At 42.5% G+C, this 27,051-nt stretch overlaps 1 protein-coding gene across 1 annotated transcript in view; it reads left to right on the top strand.

The window, feature by feature from the left end:
- Positions 1-27,051, top strand: part of MEIOSIN (meiosis initiator) — a 2,478,810-nt gene that overhangs the window by 838,412 nt on the left and 1,613,347 nt on the right. Inside the window, exon 5 of the mRNA XM_085627965.1 lies at positions 21,164-21,550. Within this exon, the coding sequence (XP_085484091.1) occupies positions 21,164-21,550 (387 nt within the window). The remainder of the gene's footprint in view (positions 1-21,163; positions 21,551-27,051) is intronic.

The raw sequence follows: 27,051 nt of genomic DNA, 5'->3' as shown, positions 1-27,051 counted from the left end.
CAATTCCCTTCTTGTCAACAGAATTAGGACAAAAATAATGTTTTTTAAATTTTAGTAAAATTGCCATTATCTGCCACTCCCGTTAAAACCCCAAAAATGACAATATCCAGTCTCACCTTTAGTTCTTGATCTAAAACTTCTGATACAATCTTACCCACTTTCTCCCAGAAGGACTGGATCGAGGGACATTGCCAGAACATATGTGCTTCGTTCGCATTTTCTTCACCACATTTGGAGCACTTTCTTACTGTCCGGCTTCCCACCTTTGATAACCTCCAAGGTGTCCAGTATGCCTTATGGACAGTGAAGAAGTGTTTTTTTCTTAGTGGGGCAGATCTCACATAGCGCCATAAATAAGCCATAGATACTTGCCATACTAATTGATGATCCTTATCTGGCAGTTCCCTCTTCCAGCTTTCCATCAACAAATTTTGAGCCCCTTCTTCTGCTTGAATAAACAGCCAATACCACTCTGCGATTTCTTTCCGTAGCTTAGGTCGTAGATTTATCCTAGATTCAGCCTCAAAGTTCCCCTCACCCCTTTTGTTCAGTGTATTTGCCCTGCTGGCTAATTGATAGTATTTAAATTTGGAGACAGAGTTACTGGAAACCTCGGACAATCTCTGCCATGAAATTAATTTAGAGTTTTCCAGGAGTTGTCCCCAGTAATTAATCCCACTCTCTCGTAGCAGGGTTGCCAATGAGTCCAAAAGACAGGCCGGAGTGCCCGGAGAGTCCCAAATAGGAGCGGAATCACAGTAGTATGGTATTTGCAAAGTAAGTCTTATGTAGTACCAAATCTTGGCTGCATTCTGAAGGATTTTTAGTTTGACTTTTTTTTTTTTTATTTAGGGTGGCCAAATTTGAAGAGAAAATATTCTGATTGAACTTGAGTGTCCTTTACAAGAACCTTTAAATAAGGGGCTAAGCTGGAGCTATCCTTTAAAAGCTGATGAAAGTTCTTTAGGTTGAAGGCTCTGTAGTATTGGTATAAATCTGGGGTCGCTATACCACCTTGCTCTTTCTTCTTGCGTAATTTCTTTAGGGCAATTCTGGGACATTTATTTCCCCAGATGAAACTGGTGAACTCTCCTTATATTTTTTTAAGCCGTGCTTTGTTAAATTCTAGCGGGATGGTGTTAAAAAGAAAGGAAAACTTTGGGAGCACCGACATCTTTAAAAGATTTGATCTGCCAAGAAAAGAAAATGGCAGCGCTCCCCAACCCTGCAGTTGTTTTCTAAATGATGTAACTAATTTTTCAAAATTTATCTGAGCTAGTTTTTCCAGATTATGAACGATTTGTACTCCCAGGTATTTTATTTCTTGCCTTATCAAGTTACTACAGTATTGTGTATTCCATTGCATCAATTCTGTTTTTTGTTGATTTACAGAATATCTAGATACGCTTGCAAAATGATCTAATGTTTCCCAAATAGCCGAGAAAGAGTTGGTGAGATCACCTGTGAAGTTCTTTAGATCATCGGTTTCTAGACCAATTCTTTTGGACCATCCATTACAAATAAAAGGTTGGATATTTTGGTTTGCCCTTAATTTACAAGCCAAGGGCTCGATGTAAATAATGAAAAGGAGGGGGGGAAGGGACAACCCTGTCTAGTCCCTCTATCAACTTTTATTAATTTAGAGAGATTCACGTTTACTAACACCTTTGCCATGGATTTGTATACACTGCTTTAATTGCTGTTAAAAATAATTCTCCAAGGTTAAGGCATTCTATCATTTTATACAACAATGCCCAGCTAACCTTGTCGAAAGCTTTGGCGGCGTCTAGCGTCATCACTGTAAGTGGGTTCCCACACACCTTCGCAAGGTCTATGGTCGCGATTAATTCATGAGTTAACTCATAGAGTTGCCTCTCTCTTGTATAACCTTTTTGGTTGGTATGAATTAAGGATCCTATCACCTTATCCAATCTTTTCTTTAAAACCTGAGTAAAAATGTTGTAGTCGCTGTTAAGGAGAGAAATTGCCTATATGATTCACAAGCCCTCGGATTTTTATTTGGTTTTAAAAGTATAGTTATAGTGGCCATATCCCAATACGACGGGAGATTCTGTCTATCCAAAAAACTAGAGTTAAACAACTGCAGTAATATCGGGGCAAGTTCCTCTTTAAGCAAAATATAGATCTCACTTGGGAGAGCATCCGGACCCGCGGCTTTCCCTTTTTTTAAGCCCCTAATTGTAAAAAGAATTTCTTCAAGACTAAAAGGACTACTTAGTTTCTCTTTTTCCAGTCCTTGCAAAGAGGTACGTTCGATGTCTTGAAGAAAGTCTTCGATTTTTTTATCATCAACTTTAGAGACTTCTTTATAGAGGTCTTGAAAAAAAGAAACAAATGCATCCTCAATCTCTTCTTCATCGGAGATAATATCGCCAGAGGTTTGACGTCTGAGGTCCCTAATTTGATTTCTTGTCTGGTTAGTTTTTGCTTTCCGTGCTAGCAATTTACCACACCCCTCTTCGTAATTGGGATTCGACAATTTGCTACCTTCCCATTTTTTTCTTATAATTACCTCAAGATAATCGGCTAACTCAAATTTTGCAACTTATTGTTTAATTGTATCAGATTTAAATTTCCCTAATTGAGTTCAATTTCTGCTTGAAAACTTTGGATTATTTTTTCCAGTTTATTTATCTCAAACTCAACTTTTTTGTTGTGCTCAATCGATAGGGACGTTACAATACCTCTTATGTAGGGCTTATATGTGTCCCAAACAATATCAAGTGGGGCCGAGTCCATATTAAACAAAAAAAATTCATTTGTGGCGTTTTTCAGTTTCTCTACTTTCCAGTGCTATAAAAGTAGGGATCTATTTAAAGTCCATCTACTAGAGAGTAGCCTTGCTTTTAGCGTAACCTCTACAATAACTGCTGAATGGTCGGAGAGGTGTTACTTTGGTCGTGTTTTTTCTAATATAGTTGTCCACGAGATAAAAATCGATCCTCGATCGATGGCCATACTTTTGATTGTGAAAATTAAAGGCCCCCCCCCCCCACCCGTACTCTCATCAACCTCCATATATCTACGAGGCCTATGTCTGTCATTAGTTGTTTTACGATACTTATCATCTCATGAGTTACCATACTCCTTTTAGTTGTAGTATCTTGGGTTGGATCTAAAACAACATTAAAATTGCCACCGAGTATAATAGGAGTTTTGATATCTATCAGATAAAGCAATATTGACTGTAGTGGGGCCTGGTCGTCTGTATTAGGTCCGTAATATCCCACAAAAGTCAACCAAGCCCCCTGTATTTTGGCTGTAGCAATAGCCCATCTACCAAGAGGGTCAGCCCTGTATTCCCCCAAAATACCTTGAATAGATCTTTTAAAAAGTAGCGCGACTTCCTTTGTCGGACATGCTTGAGTAGTACACACACAGTGTTCTACCCATTTTTGTGTTTTAAGTATTTCGGCCCATTCGTCTTTCAATAGTTGAGATTCTTGTAAAATCTTTTCCCTCCTGGAGACTACTCTAAGACCGTTAATGTTCCATGATAACATTTGTAGTTTTTTTGGTCTATCTGAATTGACCATATAACTTGTGGAGTATAATATGTTTCAAGTGTTTATAACTCTTTAAAGGAGCTTAACTGTTCCATGGTCTGATTGAATCATATTGACTAATGAGATTTTTTTCCTTTTTTTAACCCTTATGCTCCCCCACCCTGTGCCTATAACTAAATCATCTTTTTGTTTGTATTTTATTTTTTGCCAGTGACCCCCTTATGTCTTTCCCTTCCAATCCCTCTGGGACATTTAACATCTTTATTGTTATTTCTCCTGGCATTGTTTTCAAGGACCTCCAGCTTATTCCACAGTTCTTTACCGTTGTCCTTTAGTTTAACAATCTCACTTTTATTTAGATCAACTTTTTTTTTTAAAGTTCTTCCAGTGAACTCTCAATTACTCCGACTCTGTCCATCAAGCTATTAATCTTGTCTTCTAGGGTCTCACGGGTATGCTGAATCTTTTGTTGGTTTATCTCTGAGACAGCAAACGTTTCTCTTAATTTCCATTAGTAAGGTAGATATTAGTTTTTCTATACCTGGTTGAGCAGACTGTTCCAGCAGATCCGGTTTTTTCACCAACGCAGAAGTTGCTTCCGTAGACCCATTAATGATATTTGCTGAGCTAGTCTCTACTTGTACGCCAGATTCGCTTTCTGCTATTTCCGCTAAAGGGCTAAACCTATTTTCCAGACACAAAGCACTATCCATGGTTTCTGTGCTGTTAGCGCCGTCCATATTTTCTATGGAAGCTATGGAGTCGGTTTTGTGTCAAAGCTAAGGATGCAAATGTAGATGTAGATATTGAGGTAGAGGTGGGGGAGGTCAAATACACAATTTGGGATTGAACTTTGAAGTAAGAGCGAAGTGAGGGTGTAATTTTTAAACAATCGGGGTTTCCCTTAGATCGCTTCCTCCTAGCTCCCAACCGCGGTCCCGATAACTGACTACCTATCGAGGAATCCTTTGTCGCTTTGTCTAGGGGGGCTAACTGAGGGCAACAGGGTCCTCCTTTTCCCTGCCCGTTCTGGGTGGGTAGTAGTGATTCAGAGTTTTGAGCCTTTAAGTCCCTACTTCTCAAAGTATATCTATCAGTGGAACTGTTAGTTGCACTGGTAGGTACTTCATTCAAAGCCTTGCCTTTACCTAGAACATTTGATTTTTGACCCTTCCCCCCTCTTACTGAAGTCATCAGGGGTTCTATGAAGGGCTTGTTGATTTTCCTCCCCCTCTGGTTTTCTCCAGCTCTGGGGCGCGTGGATCCTCCAATGCAGGTTAAACTGCACTCCGATGTACGGGTAAAGCAGCAGCCTCCACCCCCACTGCTTCGAAATCCTATTCTAAATTATTTTTAGATAAGTCTTTTTTCTGAAGGAGGAGTCACTGAAATAAAGCAATGATTGGATATTATATGTTAGTACACTGAGAATGGTCCACACTAACTGACAGAGCTGCTGCGTACTCTTTGGACTATCTCCCAGTGGTCCGTCCAGAACTATTAGGAGGACACTAGTAGAAACATTTTGTGATTATATAGGGGTTAGTTTGTATGCACAAGTTGGTTTTCTTTCTTTTGTATGTTAGGATTTTGTGTAGGTACAATTTATGTGTATATTTGTATTGTTGTTTCCTTCCTGATTATATGCCCTACTCTATGTAGAATGTAAAAATGTGCTGATAAAATCCTTCTAGATTAATAAACTAGAGACAGAGTAACTAAATGTGCTCTATCTAAAAATAATTTGTATATTTATTCCTTTATATCACCTTTTGTTTATATATGATTGTTCTTTACCCAGGTATATATAGGGTCAATAGGGTATAACCCTGTTGTTTGCTAGTCGAAATCCTATGCTGGCAGCAGCACGCCGGCCCTGGCTGAGCCGACTCGCTGCCACCGCCCACACGCCGTACCGCGGCTGAGACGCTGTTTTAGTGAGGGGAGCTCGAGTGGACACAACTAGTGGGGAAAAAAACGCGGGGTGCGCGATGATGGCAATACCCCCTCAGACAGAGTCAGACAGAATCAGGGAGCCCTCTGAAGACAGCCGCGCACTGCATTCAACAGATAAAGGTAAAGTTTCCGTCCATTCTGCTGCCCAGGCAACGGAGCTCGCGACCAGCACTAACTAACGGCCGCCATGTTCCCCTCCTGATGATTTATGCCACTCACAACTGCGGAGCCATTTCTGGGTTTGATGTTATTTCTGCGATGTCATCTGCATAGGCTAACACTTTGGTTTCGCACCCCTGGGTTAAATCCGGAATAATGACTTGATTCTCTATAATCTGTTGAATGAAGGGGTCAATGTATAAAGCAAATAGGATTAGGGAGCAGGGGCATCTCTGCCTTGTTCCCCTTCCTACTCTTATGGAATCGGATTCTTTGCCCATCAGCTGAAGTTTTGCATATGGCGCCCTATACATTGCTTGATTTGCTGTGATGGCCCCTGGGCCAAATCCCTTAGCAGCCAGAACTCCCCATAAGTATTCACATGCCACCCTATCAAACACCTTTTCAGAGTCCAGAAGGATCATAGCCTGATTCCCGTTAGTTACCTTATCAAACATAGCCACGGCACACCTTATATGATCTGTTGTGTCTCTGCCGGGTATAAAGCCATGCTGCCAAGGCGAAACAAGACTGGCTATGACCCCCCCAAAGGCGAATTGCTAAGATTTTTTAATGGATTTTTGCATCCGCATTTATTAAAGAGATGGGTCTGTATGAGATAGGCATGTTGGGTGGTTTATCTTTCTTTGGGAAGATAATAATATGAGTGCCCCTCCAAGAGTCCGTCGGACATCCAGAGTATTGCACCCCCAAAAATAGATCAAGCAATAAGGGAGCCAGTTTTGCTTGAAAAATGTTATAAAATTCCAACGGAATCTTATCCAGGCCCTCAGCCTTTTCCGAGGCCAGCTGCTGAATTGCTATTTGCTCTTCCTCCAATACCAATTCAGATTCCACTTTTTTACTCTCATCCCTACCCAGCCTCCTACCCTCTTCATATTGAGACCTCCCCTGCAAACTTTCTGGGGGGCCTTGTTCTCCCTCGGTGTAGAAATCTTGATAAAATTTGTGAAACATGGTAACTACATCTGCGGGATCTGTATATGTAATCCCCCCGCTTGTTATTGAAGATATCGGACTATTCTCCACTTTTTGTCTCGTCTTTAGAGCAAGAAGTCTCCCTACTGTTTCCCCAAACTCATACCTCTCAGCCCTGTGGGTCTGATACTCTGCTGCTTTCTGGGAATAATTTGCACCTATCCACTTTAGTCACTGTGATATCTAGCTACGTAGTAGCCACCCCCCGCAATATTTTAGCTAGATGTTCTCTTTCTGAGTCCCGGAGCTTGGCTCGCAGCAGCTTGCTCTTCAACTCCTATTGCTGTCTTTTGTGCGAGACAAAGTTAACCATCTCCCCCCTCAGCCCTGCCTTAAACGCATCCCACACCATATTGCATGAAGCACTAAATCTATTCATATTAAAAAAATCTGTTATCCACTTTTTGAAATGCCCAACAAAGTCCTGGCCTACCAGCAGCTTCTGATCAAATGTCCATTGGTGCTGCTGTAACTGCATTTGTGGGACCTTTATCTCGACAATCATGGGATTATGATCCAACATTATTTTCAGTAGTATTTCTATCCCTGCCCCATCCAAAATCTGATTTAATACAGAAAAAAGTATCCAAATGGACATATTTCTTATAGGGACATAAAAAATAAGTGTACCCGGGGTCCAAAGGAAACTTAGAGTCCCATACATCCGTTAATCCATGACTTCTCATAAGTGATGACAAAGCTCTGTATACTCTGGGCTTCCGTCCTTGATAGCTCCCCACTCTTAAGTGAATATTAAAATCCCCCACATAATGAGGGGGGTGGGCCAGGACGCGAGCTCGAGTTCCAAATCTTCTAATAACTTTTGACGCATCCTGATTTGAACCGTAGACCGTACTTATCGTTTATTCCCTGCTCTAGTTTTACCAGGGCCCATCTTCCACCGGTATTAACCAATCTCCGTTTAGCCAATCCTATTTTATTCTTGGCTAAGATGGCCACCCCTCTGATATTTGAGCTTTGAGAAGAACATGCTAGTAGAGAGTACCCCTTTGCCGTGATTGGTTCCCTTTTATCCCATGGTATGTGCATCTCTTGGAGACAGACAATATCCATGGCGATAGATTTTATCATCTCCATGACCCTAGACCTCTTGTTCCTATCCACTAAACCCCCTATGTAAACAGAGCAAATGGTAATCTTACCCATCTGGTCTTGAAGAGTAATCCGTCTTGGTTGTAACTCCGAGCCTTTTCACCCAGCCGTGGTGAGGACAGTTTGTTCCAGTTTCTGTCATTTTCCTTGTTAGTTTACAACCCTGTTTCGATACGTTCTTAGTTTCCTCTCTGAGATTTTTCCTCCACTTTTTCCCCCGGCTTCTCCCCCTACCCACAAGAAACCCTTGTGCTCCCTCCCCCTTACCTCCCCCTCTCCCCTGCCCCTCTCATCCCACCCCCCCCCCCCTCTCTTCGGGAAGAATTCAGACCCCACATCGGTCTGTTGGGAGATGAAGAGCGAATTGCCAACACCGTGAATTATAAAGCAAATTAAGCTTTAATAACCCTAGAAAGGGGGATCAGCCCCATGCATTATCTCAATAATCTAAAAAAGAGAAAGAATAGAAAAAAATAGAGACTTTAGGAACAAAAGAAAGAAGAAAAACAGGAAGTAGCCCCCATGCTGACTGGAGATAGAAATACCGAGATCCCATCCTAAACCTCTCCTAACTTCCCTTAAACTGGTTTTATTCTAGGCTGTTGTGATGCTCTGGCTTCAGCCCTATCAAAAACGTATTGGCTTTTATCTCTGCTGTAAAACAAAAACTTGTTACGCCATGCCAGACCACTTTTAGGGATGCCGGATTGTTCAGGAAGGCATTGGCACCCTTATCCTGGAAGGTTTTAATTAGCTGGCGGAGTCGCCACCTTCTCTCGATGGTGGTGTGGCATTAATCCAGTCTAACAAAAAATGAGACATCCCCAACATTCCCCATGGCCTCAGATCTAGCTTTTTCGAATACCACTTGCTTTAAAAGAAAATTCCCCAAAAAAACAAAGATGGCCCTTGGCTTGGCCTCCTCCCTGATCGGATATTTCAAGGTAAAAGGTGTCCTGTGTACTCGCTGGACCTCTTGCTGCCAGTTCCAGTCCGAGAGCTCCAGAAATGCTTGCAGGAAGAGATCTAGCATATAGCTTCTGATGTCCGTTCCCTCATTCCCTTCTGGGATTCCCAGGACCCTCAGGTTATTACGCCGCTGCCGATTTTCATGGTCCTCTAGTTTCCATTGGATATTTGTGATTCTCTTACCCCCGGCCGTACATGCTGTCGTGAAGAGAGAGTCCCCAGCTGCATCTGGGTCACTGTCATTTTCACTTGAGGCTATAGAGGATCCTGAGCAGTCAGCCGACCACTCTGGACTGTCAGAGAAAGAGAAGAAACAATCACTAGGGTCTATATCAGCCTCAAGATTTGTATGTTAAGTGCATTGATCCTGGGCTTGGGACTGACATATAGCACCCTCTTGCTGAGCCGCTTCAAAAATTGGGGGCCTTTACCAGATGAATGTCCCCTTAGCGCTCCTCTCCCTTCCTGCTGTGGTCCCCCATTCATGTTGTCCTTATTTAAAGGTAATATAATATGTCCTGGACCCTTCTGCTGACACAATATTTTAGCATTACTTTAATTCAATACCTCTCCTTCTTTTAAGGTACTTACACTCTCAGCCCCCAAATGTATCTCTTCCACTATGTTGTTGTGCTGCATGGCATCTTCAGTAGACACTAATCTGTCCCTTTGCACCAGTCCTTCAGCAGAACCTGGTGCCTCTGCTTCTGCCTCTGCTACAGCCTGTTTTCCACCAGGAGCGTGTAGCATCTCCAACACTGTAGCACCGGGGAGGCGTTGTCCTGAGGAAACCCCGCCTCTTCCTTTCTCTGCTGCGGTGTCATTCTCCAGCGCTGGCCTCATTGAGAGAGGCGTCCGTCTTGGACCTTGTCTTCCCTTGCTGCCTGTCGAGTCTACAGTTGCCTTTGAGGGTGCAGCTGGCTTCCCCCATGTGGCGCTGATGGTTATGGGGCCCATCAGTGCGGTCACTATCACACGGCAGCACTGACAGCCCATGTAGGCGAAAACCAGCCTCGTTAGCCGTTCAAGTACGGCACTGCACTCCAGCAGCAGCTCTTCCAGGGAGCCTCCAAGCCCTGATTAGTAGGCTGTGATGGCACTTGAGATTCCAGCATCAAGGAGCATTGAACTCCTGCCGGTACGTAAAAACTTGTAATCCTTACCCCCCCCCCCCCCCCCTCATCAGTTGATGTCCATTTCACGGTGTTAGGCGGCAGGTCCGCTACAACAGCCTCAGGCAGCCTCCATCTTGCTTCCCTTCTCGCTTTGTTATTTCTCTTCCTTATGTAACAATTGAATTATATTTCCTTAGTAGAAAACAAAAAAAGTACCTTACCCAAAAAGATTGTTTGTCGGAGTAATGGTCAATGTGTCCAAGGGACTGTTTTAGGCGGAGACCGTATGGCTATGGAGTTACCCTAAACACCAGCGCTGGTATATTTGGGCTTAACACCAGCATCTGACATTATTTTGGCTCTCAGAACAAAAAAGAATTCATGTAAGTCACATTGTGTATGTCCTTGGACTAGAGGCAGGGTAACTTAATTGGACCATATAATAATATTGTTTTGCTTCCTCCCCTTTTCAATTGATACTTGTTCTTGACATATTGAGATGGACATCTCAACCATTGTTTTGCTGCTGGATTTATCTACAAGTAAGATACCGTACTGCGGATCTACCGCTAGTGGAACTTTTGTATTATAGAACCAACTTTACCTAGTGTTTGTTTACAGTAATCTATGCTATACAATTTTTAAAACTCATCACTTCAATCACTTTTTCAGTGGGTGGCATGTATGGTGTTTCATTTTAACGGTGGATTGGATTTGTATTACTCATTACCTACAAATCCAGCTCTATGTTTCACAATTATTGTCATCACTTCCCGCTTATTCAAGATAAGGAGCTATGAAATGTTTTATTAGTTGTGGTTAAAAGTGGGGATACCAGAAAATTTTTGCAAACAGTAGTAGTCAGATAATTCCCAAGGTAGATTCTCATAACCAGCCATAAGGTTTGACAGCCCACCTTCAGCGTCTATATACTGATAGTAAAAATGCAACCCAAATTAAATCAGATTCAGTGATACATACCTCTGTGAAGCCACTTAACCACCAGTGATCTTGCCTGACAAATCCTATGAAGCTATTCATAACCCTGTTTGTGGCAAGGCACCAGGAACAGACAAGATTCCAGCCAATTTGTTTGACTCTGAACAATATATTTGGGGTCCTTGCATAAACAAACTAATCAGGAGTAATTTAGAAGGTACTGAAATACCACAGTCTTGGTGTAGTTTCGAAATCGTGCCAATCTATAAAGAAAAGTTGCCTGCGAAGTCCCTAACAATATATAAGTTAATTAGTTCCAACTAACTGCCCCCAAAACATTTTCTGTTGCCATCTATTAAGAAAAATACTTACATGGATAGAAGAAAACAAAATACTATCCAACCTAAAATCTGGCTTCAGGAATAAGGCAAGCACAGTAGATCAGTGTTTTAGGTTCTGTACTATATATAGACAACTCTGTTAGATAAGAGTCATCTTTACAGTGCGTTTGTTGACCTGAAGTCCACTTTTGACTTGGTTCCTTGCTACAAATTATGGAGCGTGCTAACCCTTATGGGAGTCCCTGAGAACATTCTTTCGATTTTGATAACACTTCCTAATAACTTACATGACATAAAAGTGTTCACATCTTCATTAGTGGTCGCCCCCCCTTCCAGCAGCGTAAGGAAAATAAAAATAAAATGATAATAAACCGTGGTTTATCATTTTATTTTGTGTCCCGGAGTCTTGGGGGCGTGCTCAGGGGGGATAACAGACATCCAAACCGGCCAAACCGTCATGCGCACTTTGCATGTTCTCCACGCAGGCTGCATTACAGCCTGGGTGGAGAAGATGCCCAGGCTTCTAGGTCCTGGCTTAGCACTGAACCACGGCGCTCAGACTAATCTCAACGCTGCAACACAGCTTTGTTATTGGCTCAGGGGGCCTGGGTGCTTCCTGCTTCCGGCCTGGGGGACGACGAGAAGAGACTCGGCAGCAAGGAGGTAAGTGAAAAACAAGTTTACTACCCCCCTGCACTCCACCCCGGATCCGTGCCAGCCACCACTGATCTTCGTTGTCCATACAATAGTAAAACACATGGCAATTAAAATATAAATGCGTATATCATGGTTAAAAGTTTTTATCATGGTTAACAGCTTTAAGAACATGTCCTAAACATAAAAAGGTTAAAGTGCAAAGATGTATAGTTTAAAGACGTAATAAAATGAACATATTCCAGACTTAGCGCTTTTCTCCTATTGCCCCCCTTGTGTCCCTGGAGTTTGGCAATGGAACAAAAAAAGAAAAATATATGTGTTAAGAACCTATCCTAAGAATAGATAAACTCAAAAGAGAAAATGCAAGAATATACAATTAGTTGACATATACTAAAATTGGCACACTCCAGACTTCTGGGCTTTTCTCCTTATGCTCAAGAAAGTGAGGGAAAAGGGAAGCAAAGATTCATTCGGCTTCCACAGTTAACAATCTTGTAATCAAAGGCGAATGAATCACTTATGTCAATATTCCAAAGTCTCCAGAGAATTGGATGGGAGACCCTCAACCACAGTTGCGCAGTATGTAGTATATTTTTTCTCCGCTCATGTGATCAGGGGGATCGTATCATCTCTGGGTCTTATCACTTGAGGGTTCGGTTCTCCAAGTGATGTACCATCCTTCACCCAGGGGATGACTGTTTGGAAAGTGGCAATCATGAAAATTATTAAAAATATCTCCCTTTCTGTGGAAGAGTGTATTGGTCATAAAAGGGATATGGTTAAAAGATATGGCAGTGCTCAAGTGGATTAGTTATTGGTGGTCCACTGCACCTAATGTGAGGTCAACATGATTAGGCAAAAAAGATTCCCATTTGGGTCAGTTGGCCTTCCTCCGGACCGGTGTGTAAGAGAGTGGTCTCAGTATTAAAACACTGTGTTTAGTAAGGATAAGTTGAATCACTTACTACTCTTTGTCAGTGAGCTCATTTGCTCGTTGTTGACAGTGTCATCCGTGCAGACTTTTGCCTATGACTGAAGACAAAACAATATAGGGATCATCATCAATAATATTATTTATACAGTGTATAGCATTCCCTGAAATAGCCCTCATTGATACTACTGATTTTAATTTAGAAAGGAATAGTGTGGGGGGTGATGCCATTTAATACTAAAAGAGCAAACGTGCTGTTCATACCAAGGGAAACTAAGTGAATGGCTTGTTGTATAAGCTAGCACCAGCTGGGCCCTATTGGGTGTGTGAGTCTCTACATCTATACAGAGTACATAATTACTGTTAGTGTGTACCCAGTAGATGTTATGAACAAATGTAGTAGGTACATTCAGTATATGTACATTGCTGCGAGTTTCGCGAGCCCTTGACGAAATGTGTAACTGAGCTGTACACAACATAAAGCCAGGGGCTGTGCTCTTAAGCTATGCTGTCAAGCAGTATTTGAAAAAAGAATATATCTTCAGGCAGTGCTCCGAGGTTCTTTTGTATATTGATCTCATTATGTGTGCCAGAAAATGGTGGCGATACAGAAAACTTATTTTATAGTTGTATTGTTTATACAACAATGTAATTATAACCAAGAACAGGAATAGGTTATACCAAGGAACGGAAAGGGGGGGTGTAGGAAAGTGTTCCCTTTTGCATGGTTACCCCCTAACTTTTTGCCAGATAGCTGATGCCAGCTTGACTGAGTGTGCCCTGGGTCAGTTTCCAGGAGCCTGTGTTCTTGCCCAAAACTGTACTTTTGTCTCCTCAATTGGCACACTTCTGGGCCACATGTAAGTCCCTTGTAAAAGGTACCCCTGGTACCAAGGGCCTTGTGACCAGAGAGGGCTTCTGAGGGCTGCAGCCTGTATTATCGCACCCTCAGAGACCTCTAACCTGAACACCCACACACCGCCATTGCAAGCTGTGTGTTTTGGTGCAGACAAAACTGAAGAGTCAACATGGCACCCATCCATGCCCACTAACACTGCCTGTGGTGTGGAGAAGTCACCCTTTTAGCAGGCCTTATAACCCTAAAGGCAGGTTGCACCATACCACTGGTAACGGCATAGCTGAATGGGCAATATGCCCCTACAGTGTCTGTGCCATATACACAGACATTGTAAGTGCAGTGAGGCCATTTTGGGTATAGGGGCTGGGAGTTTGTCATTACGAACTCCGCAGCCTCCGAATGGCTCCACTGAAAACTGGGTATTTTGGTACCAAACTTCTCAGCACCTTAGACCTCCACTGATGCCTGTGTGGGATTCAATGTAAAATGCACCCAGAGGTACCTTAGAGAAGCCCTCTGAATTTAGTGACTGCTAGCCATCCGCCACCACTAGACAGGTCTCCGGACTCCTGGGTAGAGAGCCTCCGCTGTCTAGGTCCCGAAACAAAGCCCATCCTGGTCAGTGGTTTCATGCCTCCTGCCCCAGGATGGGCAGGGTCCACAAAGGGGAAGCTTCAAAGGCCTTCTGCCTTTGTTAGATACCCCCAGCCTTTTGCTGCTTCCAGCAACTGGCCTCCACCGATTCTGACCCCCACTTTGGGTGGGAGAATTGGTGGGAAAACCTAGCCAGGAAGGGAGTTGTGCCAACCTTTCCCAACTCCATCCCTCAAGTCGGGGAGGCGAAGTGAAGCACACATCTCAGTCCCCTCCATCTTGAAGATGAGGGGACTCACCCAATCAGGAAGAGGCCTATGCCCCACTCCCACTGGAGGGTGTAGGCACCCCAGGGAAGGGAACCATTGATCCAGACCTGCACACCCCTGGAACGTCCCTAAATCTAGTATTGAAGGGTACTCCTCAATCTTGCCTCTTCCGATACAACAAACTAAGAAGAAGAAGGACTGAAGAGCCGTGCACCAGTGGAGAAGACGACAATTGACTTGGCCCTACCCCTAATGACCTGTCTCTTCCTCCAGCAACCCTGCTTCCAGAAACCTCCGTAATCCACAGCCAGGAACCTCAAGAACCTCAGAGGACCTGTGCTGTCTTCGACAAAGACTCCTGTCTCCCATGGACACTGAATTTGTCCAGCAAAGACCACCAACCCCAGTCTCTGGATCCAGGCAGATCTGTGACACTGTACCCAATGCCCACGGCCCAAGTTCAAGTGAACCACTTACCATAAGACGTCTCCCCAGTGATTCTGACCTAGTCTGCACTGGTGGCTGACCTCTCCAAGACTCCCCCCTCAATGCCTGCATCCTCTTTTCATGGGGTCCCCCCTGCCTGGACCCAGCTAAGGAAACCCGACACCAAAAGGCATCCCTGCATCCTCCACCCCTGACTTTGGGGAGCTCAGCCGACGGTGCCCAGGTGTCACCCAGCTATCCAACTTACCTGCCCAGCCGTTGGTCGCCCTAGTCCAGCCTCCTGTTCCAAGCCTGCAGCGTTTCTTCCCGACCGATATCCTCCATTGGTTTGCATTGGGAATCTGACGCCAACTTTGCACCCTGCTGGTGGTGTGCTTTTGGTGCCTAGTTGTGGCCCCCTTTTTACCTACCTTTGATCCCTAGGCCTTGACCCAGAAATCGCAGGTACCTACCTGTGACGTTTCAGAGTACCCCCCCCCCCCCCATCTCCATAGCACTACATTGGGGTCAACCTTTCCTTTGACCTCTGCACCCGGGCGCCCCTGTGCCGCTGAAGGTGCACTCTCTTTCCCTACCTGACCCCTGCCCAGTGTAAGTGCTCCCAGCTCGAGACTGAACTACAAAACCAAGTACTTACCTATAGACTCTAACCTTGTTTTCCTCCATAGGAATACATTGAACTGTATCATAACTTTGAATTGCATATCCCCATCATTGCAAAGTCTAACACTGTATTTGATTGAAATGTACAGAAAGCTGTCTTAAAACTATAAAGTGTTTATTGCATTTACACAAATCATACTGCATTCCTGAAAAGTATAATCGGTGAAAAACTGTATACCTTACCAGCACTAAGTGATTCTTGGTTCTAGTAATAAAAAGAACAAAGTAAAAACTTTTTATACAAACAGTTGGCCTGGATTCAGTCTTTAAGTGTGTGACACCATTTTTTGCCTATGTGTGTACAGCAAATACTTAACACTACCCTTTGATAAGCCTAACTGCTCAGCCCTGCTATCACTACATTGAGAGTAAATCTATCTACCCATACCTCTGCCATACCTTTGGGGACTCCCTGGACTCTGTACACACTATACCTCTTTTTGGTATAGTATATACCGACCCAGTTTCCTACCAGGGTGTTTAGCTGCTAGTGGTGGGAGTAAAGTGTGTGTGTGTGTGTGTATATATATATATATATATATATATATATATATATGTATATATATATGTATATGTGTGTGTGTGTGCGCCTCATAGTGTACGCCCTTGTCTTAGTGACTGTATTGACTCATTAACACATTTTTTACAAGACAGCATCAACATATTGAATAACAACTTGATAAAAAGGTTCACGTTTACCTTCAGATAGAGGCTAGGAATCCTCCGTGGGAGACAAGAAGGAAATGGATGATCCTGCCAAAAAATAGTTTCTTAAGAGAAATGGTATCTAGGCTAAGGAGGGCATGCAGGTTAGACGTGATGTTTTGAAAAGCGAGCACACAGAATTGATCTTTTTACCTTGCTGCCGATTGTCTCTGCAGGTACTGCTGCAGACTTCCTCGTCCTGAAGGGTGAAGGAGGAAGTCGGGGTTAAATACTATAGCGCTGCCCCTAATCGAGACAATTAGACCTAATACAGCACTGGTATGTAATGGGTAGATTTCACGTAGATAATAAAACTAAAAGCAATCCTAAGAAAAGAGAAAAGTTTGTAATAAAAGAATACGATCATAGAAAGTTTTTTATGCTGAATGTAAAAAACAGATATTTGCAACGATACATATTAAATTGGAACCACACAGCATTCTGGGCAGTCGAAACGTAAAAATAATACTCATTAGTACAATCAAGTTTTGAAGGTGCATTTGTTTGCAATATGTCGATCGATGTTAGTAAAAGCAGACAAAGTTGTGATTCAAAAACATGTTGGAGGGTCATTACGCTCTTAATGGCAGTGAGTTTTAGCGTGTACATTGCTAGTCTGGTATGGTTTTATGCTGCGCTCTGGTTAGGGATGTTAAAGCCGGAGAGAGGGTGATCATTTGATCTGTCTACTGTAATGTAAATGGTTCACCATGGAAGAGATTGGCACTAATATGGAAGTGTGTAACAAACACTCTCTTAATGGTTTTTTCCATGTCGTTGTGCAGGAAACTGCTTTTTTTTAGTAAAAAAATATGTTTTTGCAGTAACAGCAGTTTTTTTGTGTTGGGTACCTTTTCAAGATTTTTTGTTAATTTTTTTATTGTCTATTGTCTTCTGATTTAATTGTGTTTTTATGTATGTAAATTTCTAATAGTCTATTGTAATTTGTTCCTGAACCATTATAGCTGTGATAATAGTGTTGTATGTTGTGACATATGTTAGAATATATTTTTCTTGTTTTTTTCTGTTGTTTTTAAAAGTGTGTATCGGTTTTGATCTCTCGCCCTCTTTTGACACTTTTGGATGATCTTTGTTGGATAGTCTCTTTCTCTTAACTTGTTGGTTAGATCAAGTGCTTGGTTTTTGTAATGTTCTGTGTAACTTCAGTTTTGTCGTATGCGTAGAAATTGGCTGTAAGTCAGGTTCCCCACAATGGTCTGGGAGGAAAGCTGTGAAAGGAAAGGAGGTTTTCTGCAGATGGTTTGTAGTACGTATTAGTTTTCAGGCAGTTGTCTTTTGTAAAAATGGTGACATCTAAGCAAGACAATGTTTCTCTCAGGGCTTCTACATGGTTGCCAGTTCCCAACTGCTTACATATAGGATTTAGCCAAGTTTCCCTTGGAAGTGCATGTGCCAGACAAGCAACCATTACATGGGCAACAGATTCAATGGATGCTTTGCAGCCAAAACAAATCCAAGATGTTGATAGGTTACAATGCTATCTGCTTGTGAATACATTCAGGGAGAGTATACCAAACCTAAACTGGATGTACAGTTTCCTATTGTTTGGAACTTGTATTATATCTAGGTAATTCTCAAGAGAACTAACCAGTTTGTAATCCATAAATTCAGTTTTTAACATGTTTCTAAGTGCAGCATCTGCTACCCAATACAGTGAGTTTTCTTTGTATTTGAGGGAAGTGATGAGAGGTCAGTATTTTCCCACATTTCCTATAACCCAGTGTTGTATAATAGTCTCCTCACATTGTTCAACCAACTTATTTTGTTAGATTTATCCAGACCGCTGACTTCTGTGAGACCATGAGCATACAGGAACAGTTCTGGAGTGGACCTAATCCTCATGCAAAATAACAATGGGCAGAGCTTAGCTTTGTCAGCAATGGATTGCCTGCCCATGTCCACCTTTAGTGGGTGGAATGGGGTACTCTGGGGCAGGGACACCAAACTCCTCAAAAATTAATGTTCCGATCTGCAGAGGTTGTCCATTCTGTCAAATTCCCACAATTCAGCCCCATAAAGAGCAGAGCTCACTGCATTTGAATCATGGAGCTGCATAACGGCAGCTACTGGTTTACTAGTTGATGTTCAATGTTCCTTCCCAAAGGCCACAACTATCTGCTTGTGTCTCAAAATCATCTTGGTCACATGCTGTTTTCAGGATTTGCTTTCAGATAGCTTTATGCCAAGATAATCAAAAGTACTAGCACTCTCAAGAAGGGCACCATCAAGGGTAGGTCTACCCCTAAAAGAATGTTGCTGCTTTAGTATCATGAATTTAGTTTTGGACGTGTTTATGTAGGCCTCACCTCTCACAGAAATCTTTGAATTTATTTAAAAGCAGCTGGTGCCCCCAGGGTTTTCGACACCAACAAGGTGTCATCTGCAAATAGGAGGGGCACCCCCCTCCCCCCCACCCCACCCCATATGGGTGCATCGCCCGGATGCTGTGGTAAAAACTGAATGACACTATTCATGTAGAGGGAGGGAAGAGTTGGTGCCAACACGCAGCCTTGGCGTACTCCCCTACTAACATAAATTGGGTCAGTGAGCTGACCTTGGGAGCCCCACTCAACTCTTGCATAGTTGGCCTCGTGTAGGCAGATGACCAGGGCTAGGATTACACTTGGCAATCCCATATATTTCAATACATGTGACATCTTGTTTCTCCGGACAAGATCGATAGCTGTCTTTAGATCAATAAACGCAATGTATAAGCTTCCCTGGCCAATGGTCATCGTTTTCCAAAATTAAAGAAAAACACGAAACACCTGAGTTAATGTCCCCATCTGCTGTGTAAAGCCAGCTTGGTAGGGTATTAAAATATTGTTATTGCTTATCTTGTAAAAAAAGGACGGGCAAAAACACTTATAGTTAATTAGACTGACTTGCCTGTAGTTACAAAGTTGGTCCCTATCGCCTTTCTTAAAAAGGGAAATCACCTCTGCACCATTCCAGGACCCTGGGATCGGGGCCCCCCCTTCTATGGCATTAACCTCTTCTGTGCCCATAACGAGATAGTCTCGTCATGGAGCACGGTCGCGCTGTGCCCATGACGAGACTATCTCGTCATGAAACCCACCCGCGTGGAAAACGCCCGGCACAGGAGGGGGAAAGGGCGTTGCACCGAAGGGGTTAAGAAGTAAAAGGATATAGCATGATCATTTAACCCTTTTATATAGGAAGAGGTCGCAAGGGATGCCATCAGGGCCTGGGGCTTTTTCTTGAACAATTGAACCAATGGAAGCCTGAATTTCTCTCATAGTAAACAAGTCCCTTCATAATAACAATTTTTCTCAGGGGAGAAGTGGCAGTATGGGATAATTGACAGATGAAATAACAGTCACAAAGTTAGGGGTGTAACCTAGCCCCAATCTTTTTCTGTCTGTTTATTAAGGATGCGGTCGCCCACCTGGATATTCCAGGTAGTGATGCTCCAAAACGTGGATCTTTGAAAATCCCAGCGTTGCTTTATGCAGCTGATACACTTCTGTTTTCTAAAACCCCAATAGGCTACAGGCCATAATTAAACATTTAATGGATTTCTGGAAGCAACATGGACTGGACCTGAATGCAGCCAAAATAAAGGGCATGTCTCTCAACCCTTACCAATCCTCTACAGTTAGCCTAAAGGCTGAGAATGAAAGGCTGTAGTGGGTCACTGACAATTTCTGGTGTAAGATTTTTCAAAACATGAAGTGTTTATCCTAGATTGATGCGAGTGGTTTATAACTTCAATATCGGTTATCCGCTATTTTTGGAATATATAACAGAACCAACATCCGCACTATTTCTCCAGCCATGGAAGTCTATAGGACCAAGCTAGCCATGACTGAAAATAAATTCCTCAGGTCCCTTGTGAGCTTGCCCCAAAGTGCTCCTCTCCTGCTGAGCATATTGGTTTTGGACACTGCCCTATTGCATACATTGTCAAACTGAGACTTCTTTTATATTGGCAGAGGATGCAGCTCACAGAGGAACCTTGTCCTTATAGGTTTGTGCTGAAAGAAATTCATACAGCACAAAAATCTTCTCACTATCCAGTAGTTAACATATGTAAAAAAGACACTATCTAGCCTAAGACAATTCTATAGGACAGGCAGGCCGAGGCAAGAGGGACTACAAAATCTACTCTCAAAAAATATTCTATTATTTTTATAGGGGAAAATGAGGTGCAGAAATTTAAGAATGGGATCGTTACAGACAGATGTTTAGATCACAAGTCTAACGTTTGTTGAGGCATTCTTAGATGACATCTCCTGCCATAGATCTAAGCAGCTGTATGTAAAATTTAGTTATGAATTCTTGCCAACCAAAATTCTGCCTAAAATTGGCTAAAGGTCACTCTGATGATGACCTATGTTCAGCTTGCAAAAAAGAGCCTTAAACTGAGGTACACTTTTTATTTGTTCTGTACTGCGTATGCTGGCATCCCCAAAATACATGGATTTGACTAATGACTGTTGTTCATTGGGAGCTAGGAGGATTTGGAATCTTTACAAATTCTAAGATCAAGCGCAGATGAGACTTCAGTTTATAATGTGGCCAGATTTCTCAACATTGTTCAGATTAATGTGAACACAGTTCTACACTACAGATATCTAACTACTAGGAATATGTTTATTTTTAGGTAGATATTAATTCTATTTATGTGAATTGCTTGCTTTTAAATTGTCTTCAAGATATTAATTGATTAATTGTATTTTAATTTTTTCATTGCAGTCATTTTAAAAGGATATTTACATATGTACTGTTGTGTTTTTAGGGATTTTTTAAATTCAAAATAACCTTGAATTTAATTGAAAATCACTTCCCCTATTAGGTGCTTTACCACACAGGTACCTACTTGATTTTATCAAGACGTCTTTGCCTATGTCTTTAAACTTTCGTTTAATTTTGCAGATTATAAAGGAGTGCCAAAGAAGTCACGCCGTTGTTTGTGTTTAGAGAAAAGAAAACTCCATGAAAGCCGAAGCTCAAGGACTCTATGCCAACAAGGAAATGGAGTGGGAGAAAACAAAATAGCTGCACCTTCTTCCAGAAGTACATCAGTCATGTTTGATGCACAGTGTCCTGGGATCACGCTACTGGACTGCTTTCCAGAATCTCACAATCTGTCAAGATTTTCCCTTTTGGACTCTGCAGTAGAGCATGAGATAACTTTATCACTCACTCTTCCAGAAACCATCTTGGAACCTTGCTCATCCCCAGAGGTGATGGAATCTCGAGTTTCTGAAGGCATCACGCTTCTGGAAATGGCTGAACCTGATACTTTCTTCTGTACCTCAGGTTTGTGATGATGAATTATTTAAAAGGTGTTCTGTGAAAAAAAGAAGGGCCAACATGCATATTACCTAGCAGTTCTCACCACATTAATGATATATATTTATATTTATGCCATGGCAGCAAAAATAAATGTAGCCCAATAACACCTTCTTTAGTTCACTGTACTGATAAACACGTATTTGACATTTATTACAACAGTACAAAGGTCATATTCAGCTAAGTTTACATTAGAAAACCACTGTTTACTGCCTCACAGATTTCATGCAACAAATACTTTACATAGGAAAGAGCTGTCCAAATAGTCATGAGGCCTCTTAATTGTGATTTTACATCACTGCACAAAATGTAATCCTTCGAATCCTGGATTTCGTTAAATACCTTCGTACAAATACACAAGAAAAAAAGCAGCGGGCCTAAACCATGTATGCACATGCGAACAGTATAATAAGCTGTTTATTCCCACTTTGAGGGAGCGGAGGGTCATCATGACTCACTAGAGACTTCCACTCTTGTGAGTTGTGTCTCCTCTCCACACTCAACAATGGTAAGAATTACAATATATATCGCACAAAAAGCGAGTAAGGACAGGTTTTTGGAGCAAGGGTACCCCCATAAAATTATCAATAGTGCTATCCTAAAATCCATGAAACAGGATAGACATGTACTACTGGGGACCAAACTGGTCAACCCTGCAAATGATATACAGCAGATAGGGGACAGTGAGTCAAATTTAATCAATGTATTCAGAATCATTTTGAAGTATATTAAACAACAGAACCAATTTCAGTTGATTATTAGTCAGAATTGGCCATTGATTCTTAATGACCCGGTCATTCGGCCAACTCTACCTCTGAGACCCTCCATTACATACAGCAGAGGACATTCCAAGCGAGATGGCCTAGTAAAAACCAGTCCTGAGGTATTGGAGGGCTCAAGCTGGCTACAAACTCATAAAGGCTTTTACAAGTGCAAATCGTGTAAAGCCTGCCAGCAGGGCACTAATACGACTTCGTATATAACTCCATTTAGCCCCAGACATTACAACATTTCGAAATCAACACCTCCGATATTTTGTGATCGATTTGGTGCCTCCAAGCACGAGAGGAGGGGATAGTCTCATGAACTCTAAACTTGTTCAAACATTCGCAGTATCTATTACATTTATGCACATTAACGCGTATTTGTTTGCAAGTCTCAACCTAAGGTGGAAATTTACCGAAGGTACACATGTATATAAATTTATGGATTTAACCTGATCATTGCTGCAACACATTTATATTTATATTTGTTTATGGGTATATTCAAATTTTAAACCAAAGCTGTTGTCTATGTCTATTGCAAATTTTACACACGTGGTAAACACCACCTAGCACCTGTCACTTTAAATGCACCGAAGTAATGCGGCTCCATGTCATGTGATCAAGGCTTCGAGTAAGCTGAAACGCGTAATGGCGACTGCACCTATAAATCTCATAACGGGTCCATATCCATTCTTTAGAAGATTGTGAGCGAGACGGAGTCTTGTTGATATATATATATATATATATATATATATATATATATATATATATATATATATATATATATATATATATATATATATTACCTACTGGCAGTCGCCAGTAGGTAGTTATAGTTAGGACCCTGTTTCCATAGGGAAACCGCAACATTCTATTTGGAATAACTTTGGCGCCGGTCGACGAATCCTCGCGAAATTTTCAAAACTAATGGGGCGCTACGCTCCTCTCCTACCCTGAAAGTCTCGGGGGGATTCGTCAAGTGGGGGCTGAGAAAAAAGGGGGGTCCCAAAACGCGTTTTTCCCATGCATTTTTCCATAGGACCTTTAGACACAGCTACAGCCCGAACGGCTGAACAGAGTTACTTGAAATTTGGCACAGAGGTAGTCCTCAGGTCAAGGAAGTGCCTTTTGTAGGTCTGGTGTAAATCTGTTCAGTAGTTCCTTAGAAAATAGCCTTTAAATCAATATATATATCTGTGGCAGCTTACGGTGCGCTTACGGTGCGCTTACCGTACGCGTACGGTGACGTGCGCGAGCGCGATTCTGATTGGCTGTTAGATCTTAGTAAACATTCGAATCGGTCGAAACCAGGAAGCGGCGGCCGCCATTTTCTCTCTCGCACTCTGAGGGGGGGAGGAAAAACAAAGGTGGAAAATATGTAAAGGAGCATGTTAGACAGCTCCTAACCACCTAGCATTGATTAAGGTGCCCCACTAGATCCCCCAAGTCCAAAAAATCAATTTTAATTTTTTTCGGAAAAACGCGATTATGCTTGCCGAACGCGTACGGTAAAAATTAATTTAAAAAAAAAATATCCACTTCCCCCCCCCACCCCCCGTGTGCAAAAGTTGCCCGCAGGGCGCCTTTTGCGCATGGCATGTATATTATAGGAAAAATTAATAGATTAAGGTTCTCAACGAAGCGCATAATATGTCCTCCGTGTGCGGACGGTGCGCGAAGCGCATCGTGCGTACATGGCCCAACTAGCGTAACGTGGGCACGTGGTGCGCGTAGCGCACCGTGTGCCCACCGTGCGTGCACGGCACTAACTGCGTAAAGTAGGCGCACGGTGCGCTTCGCGCACCGTGCGCGCACGGAACGAACTGCGTTAAGTGGGCGCGCACGCCACGAACGGCGTAAAGTAACTTAGCATTTAAAAAACCGTACAAATTCACTGAAAAAACCATAGGTTTCACACACTTTATAGTTAGGAATTCGCATTTAAAAAACCTTGCAAATTCAGTGAAAAAACCATAGGTTTCACACACGTTATAGTTAGCTGGACATTTTACTCGTAAAAACCATTGAAATTCCCCCGTTATAGTTAGTGCAGGCAACTATAACTCACGCGACCGCAATCCTCTGCTGATTACATATGTGTCTTTATGAAAAAAAAATATTTGTAATATATGTATAGCTAAAATTTAATGGAAGAAGACATGGTCAAATAAGTGTCTAAATACAGTATTAGCATCAGCAGAGGATTGCGGTCGCGTGAGTTATAGTTGCCTGCACTAACTATAACGGGGGAATTTCAATGGTTTTTTACGAGTAAAATGTCCAGCTAACTATAACGTGTGTGAAACCTATGGTTTTTTCACTGAATATATATATATATTTCTCCAAACTCCTGCGTCGCCATATCCACCGACATGGAGAATTGAGGCACGGACCACAGCTTGTATTTAAATATGCAGTGCTTTTATTGCAGAAAAGAATCCAGCAGCATTACAGTCAATTACTGGCCAGTGCCCAGCAGGACGCATTTCGACCGCGTTACCACGGTCTTGATCACATGACGTGCTTACGAGACCAATATATTTAAATAGTGAATTTGAAAACACACCCTTGATTACTAAACATGTAACCACATCCCTGGGCAATGGAAATGGGTAACAGACGTATACTTAATGAAAAATCACTGCCTAGGCACAAGAATACAGTGATTGACGTTGAAACCGGTAAGATTCAAAGAGGTCTGACAAGTACTTAATCTTAATATACAGGCTAAGAGGCATTAATTGAATATAAAGTGTATTAAAAATTAAAACCACAATGGATATAATTGCCAAATCTAAAAAAGCCTGTATACATAATAGATACAAAACATGTCTAAAACATCTCATGATAAAATAGATGTTAAAAAACCTCTCACTAAATAGATGTAAAAAAGTTATCATGTACCTATATTGCACGTTCCCCAAAGTACAATAAATAAAGTGCAAGTGCACAAACTTTGCAAAATACAAGAAATATGAATGAATAATTACAAATGACATAAACACACAGCTAAGCCAAATAAAAACCCAATAATTAGCAATAAAGTGCAAGTGCATTATTGTCCCTGAATGAGTACCCGGTTAAAAAAAAAATCATTTATATATATATATACATATATATATATATATATATATATATATATATATATATATATATATATATATATATATATATGTGTGTGTGTATATGTCACCAGTGGGTAGTTATAGTTAGGACCTTGTTTCTATTCAAAAAGCGTTTTTTCTTTTGCCAATATCTTTGGTGCCGTTTGACAAATCTTCGCGAAATTTTCAAAACTAATGGCCCGCTCCGGTCAGCTCCTGTCTTGAAAATGTTGGGGTGATTCGTCAAGCGGGGCACAAGACAAATAGGGGGTCCCCATGTTAATTTCTATAGGAATTTTGAAACAGGTTACAGCCCGAACTGCTGAACGGAATTACACCAAATTTGGCAAAAATGTAGCCCTTGTTTAGAAAGAGACCTTTTTTTTTAAATGGTGTAAATCTGTTCAGTAGTTCCTGAGAAGTTAAAAAAAGAAAAATATTGATATCCGAGCATGAGCTGACTTCTGATTGGCTACCCACACTCCAAACCAGGAAGTGTTGGCAGCCATCTTGTGACTCGGTAAGGGTGAAAACAATGATGAAAAACAAGAAAAGGGGGCAGGGTAGAAACACCCTGATCCCCTAGGCCTGCTCAGGGGGTCCCACAGGTACAAAAAAAGCATTAAAAAAAAACAAATTTGCAGAATTCGCTCTGGGTGCGCGTATCCTGCAGAAAAAAAAAATGAAGCATGAGCCCCTGGGTGGGCCAGGTACCAGGGGCAATGCCAAAATTAAATAGCAGGGGCCCCCGCAGCCCACCACCTCCGGGGGCTATGGTAATTATATGCGGGGGCCACCACCTCCCCAGGGGCTTTATTTAATTATGTGCGGGGGCACGTGGCTCCCCCGCAGCCCCGAGGACCACCACCTCCCCAGGGGCTTTATTTAATTATGTGCGGGGGCACGTGGCTCCCCCGCAGCCCCGAGGACCACCACCTCCCCAGGGGCTTTATTTAATTATGTGTGGGGGCACGTGGCTCCCCCGCAGCCCTGAGGACCACCACCCCCCCAGGGGCTTTATTTAATTATGTGCGGGGCACGTGGATCCCCCGCAGCCCTGAGGACCACCACCTCCCTAGGGCTTAAATTAATATAAAATCGGGGTTTGCAGAGTGGTGTAAAAAGGTGGCGTGGCCACGGACCACCTCTCTGCAATCCAGCTGTGAGGCGCTTACTGGAGGTACCTGGTGGGCTAGTTGGCCCCCAGGGACCCTCAGTATTCAAGAGGACATAATCCCCCAACTTAGAACGCGCCAGGAGGCGCGTTCTAAGTTGCAGAGTGGTGGAGAAAGTGGGTGTGGCCTGTGTCCACCTCTTAGCAATCCCACTGTGTGGGGCTTACTGGAGGTAAGAGGTAGGCTGCTTGGTCCCTAAATGACCCCCAGCAGCGAAGGGGACTTCAATCCCTATCCAAGAGTGCCCCAGTGAGCCATGGTGGGCAAAGGGGGTGTGGCCTGTTATGAGAACTTAGCAATCTTGCTGTGGGGTACTTACTGGAGGTAATAGGAGTTGAAGGTGGCCCCCAAGGATGTCCTTGGGTGCGAAGTACCCTGCTTGTTACCTCAAGTAAGTCCCGCACAGTGGGATTGCTAAGAAGTCT

Source organism: Triturus cristatus, chromosome 9 (assembly GCF_964204655.1).
Source record: "Triturus cristatus chromosome 9, aTriCri1.1, whole genome shotgun sequence".
Lineage (NCBI taxonomy): Eukaryota > Metazoa > Chordata > Amphibia > Caudata > Salamandridae > Triturus > Triturus cristatus.
This window is presented reverse-complemented; position numbering and strand designations above follow the sequence as displayed.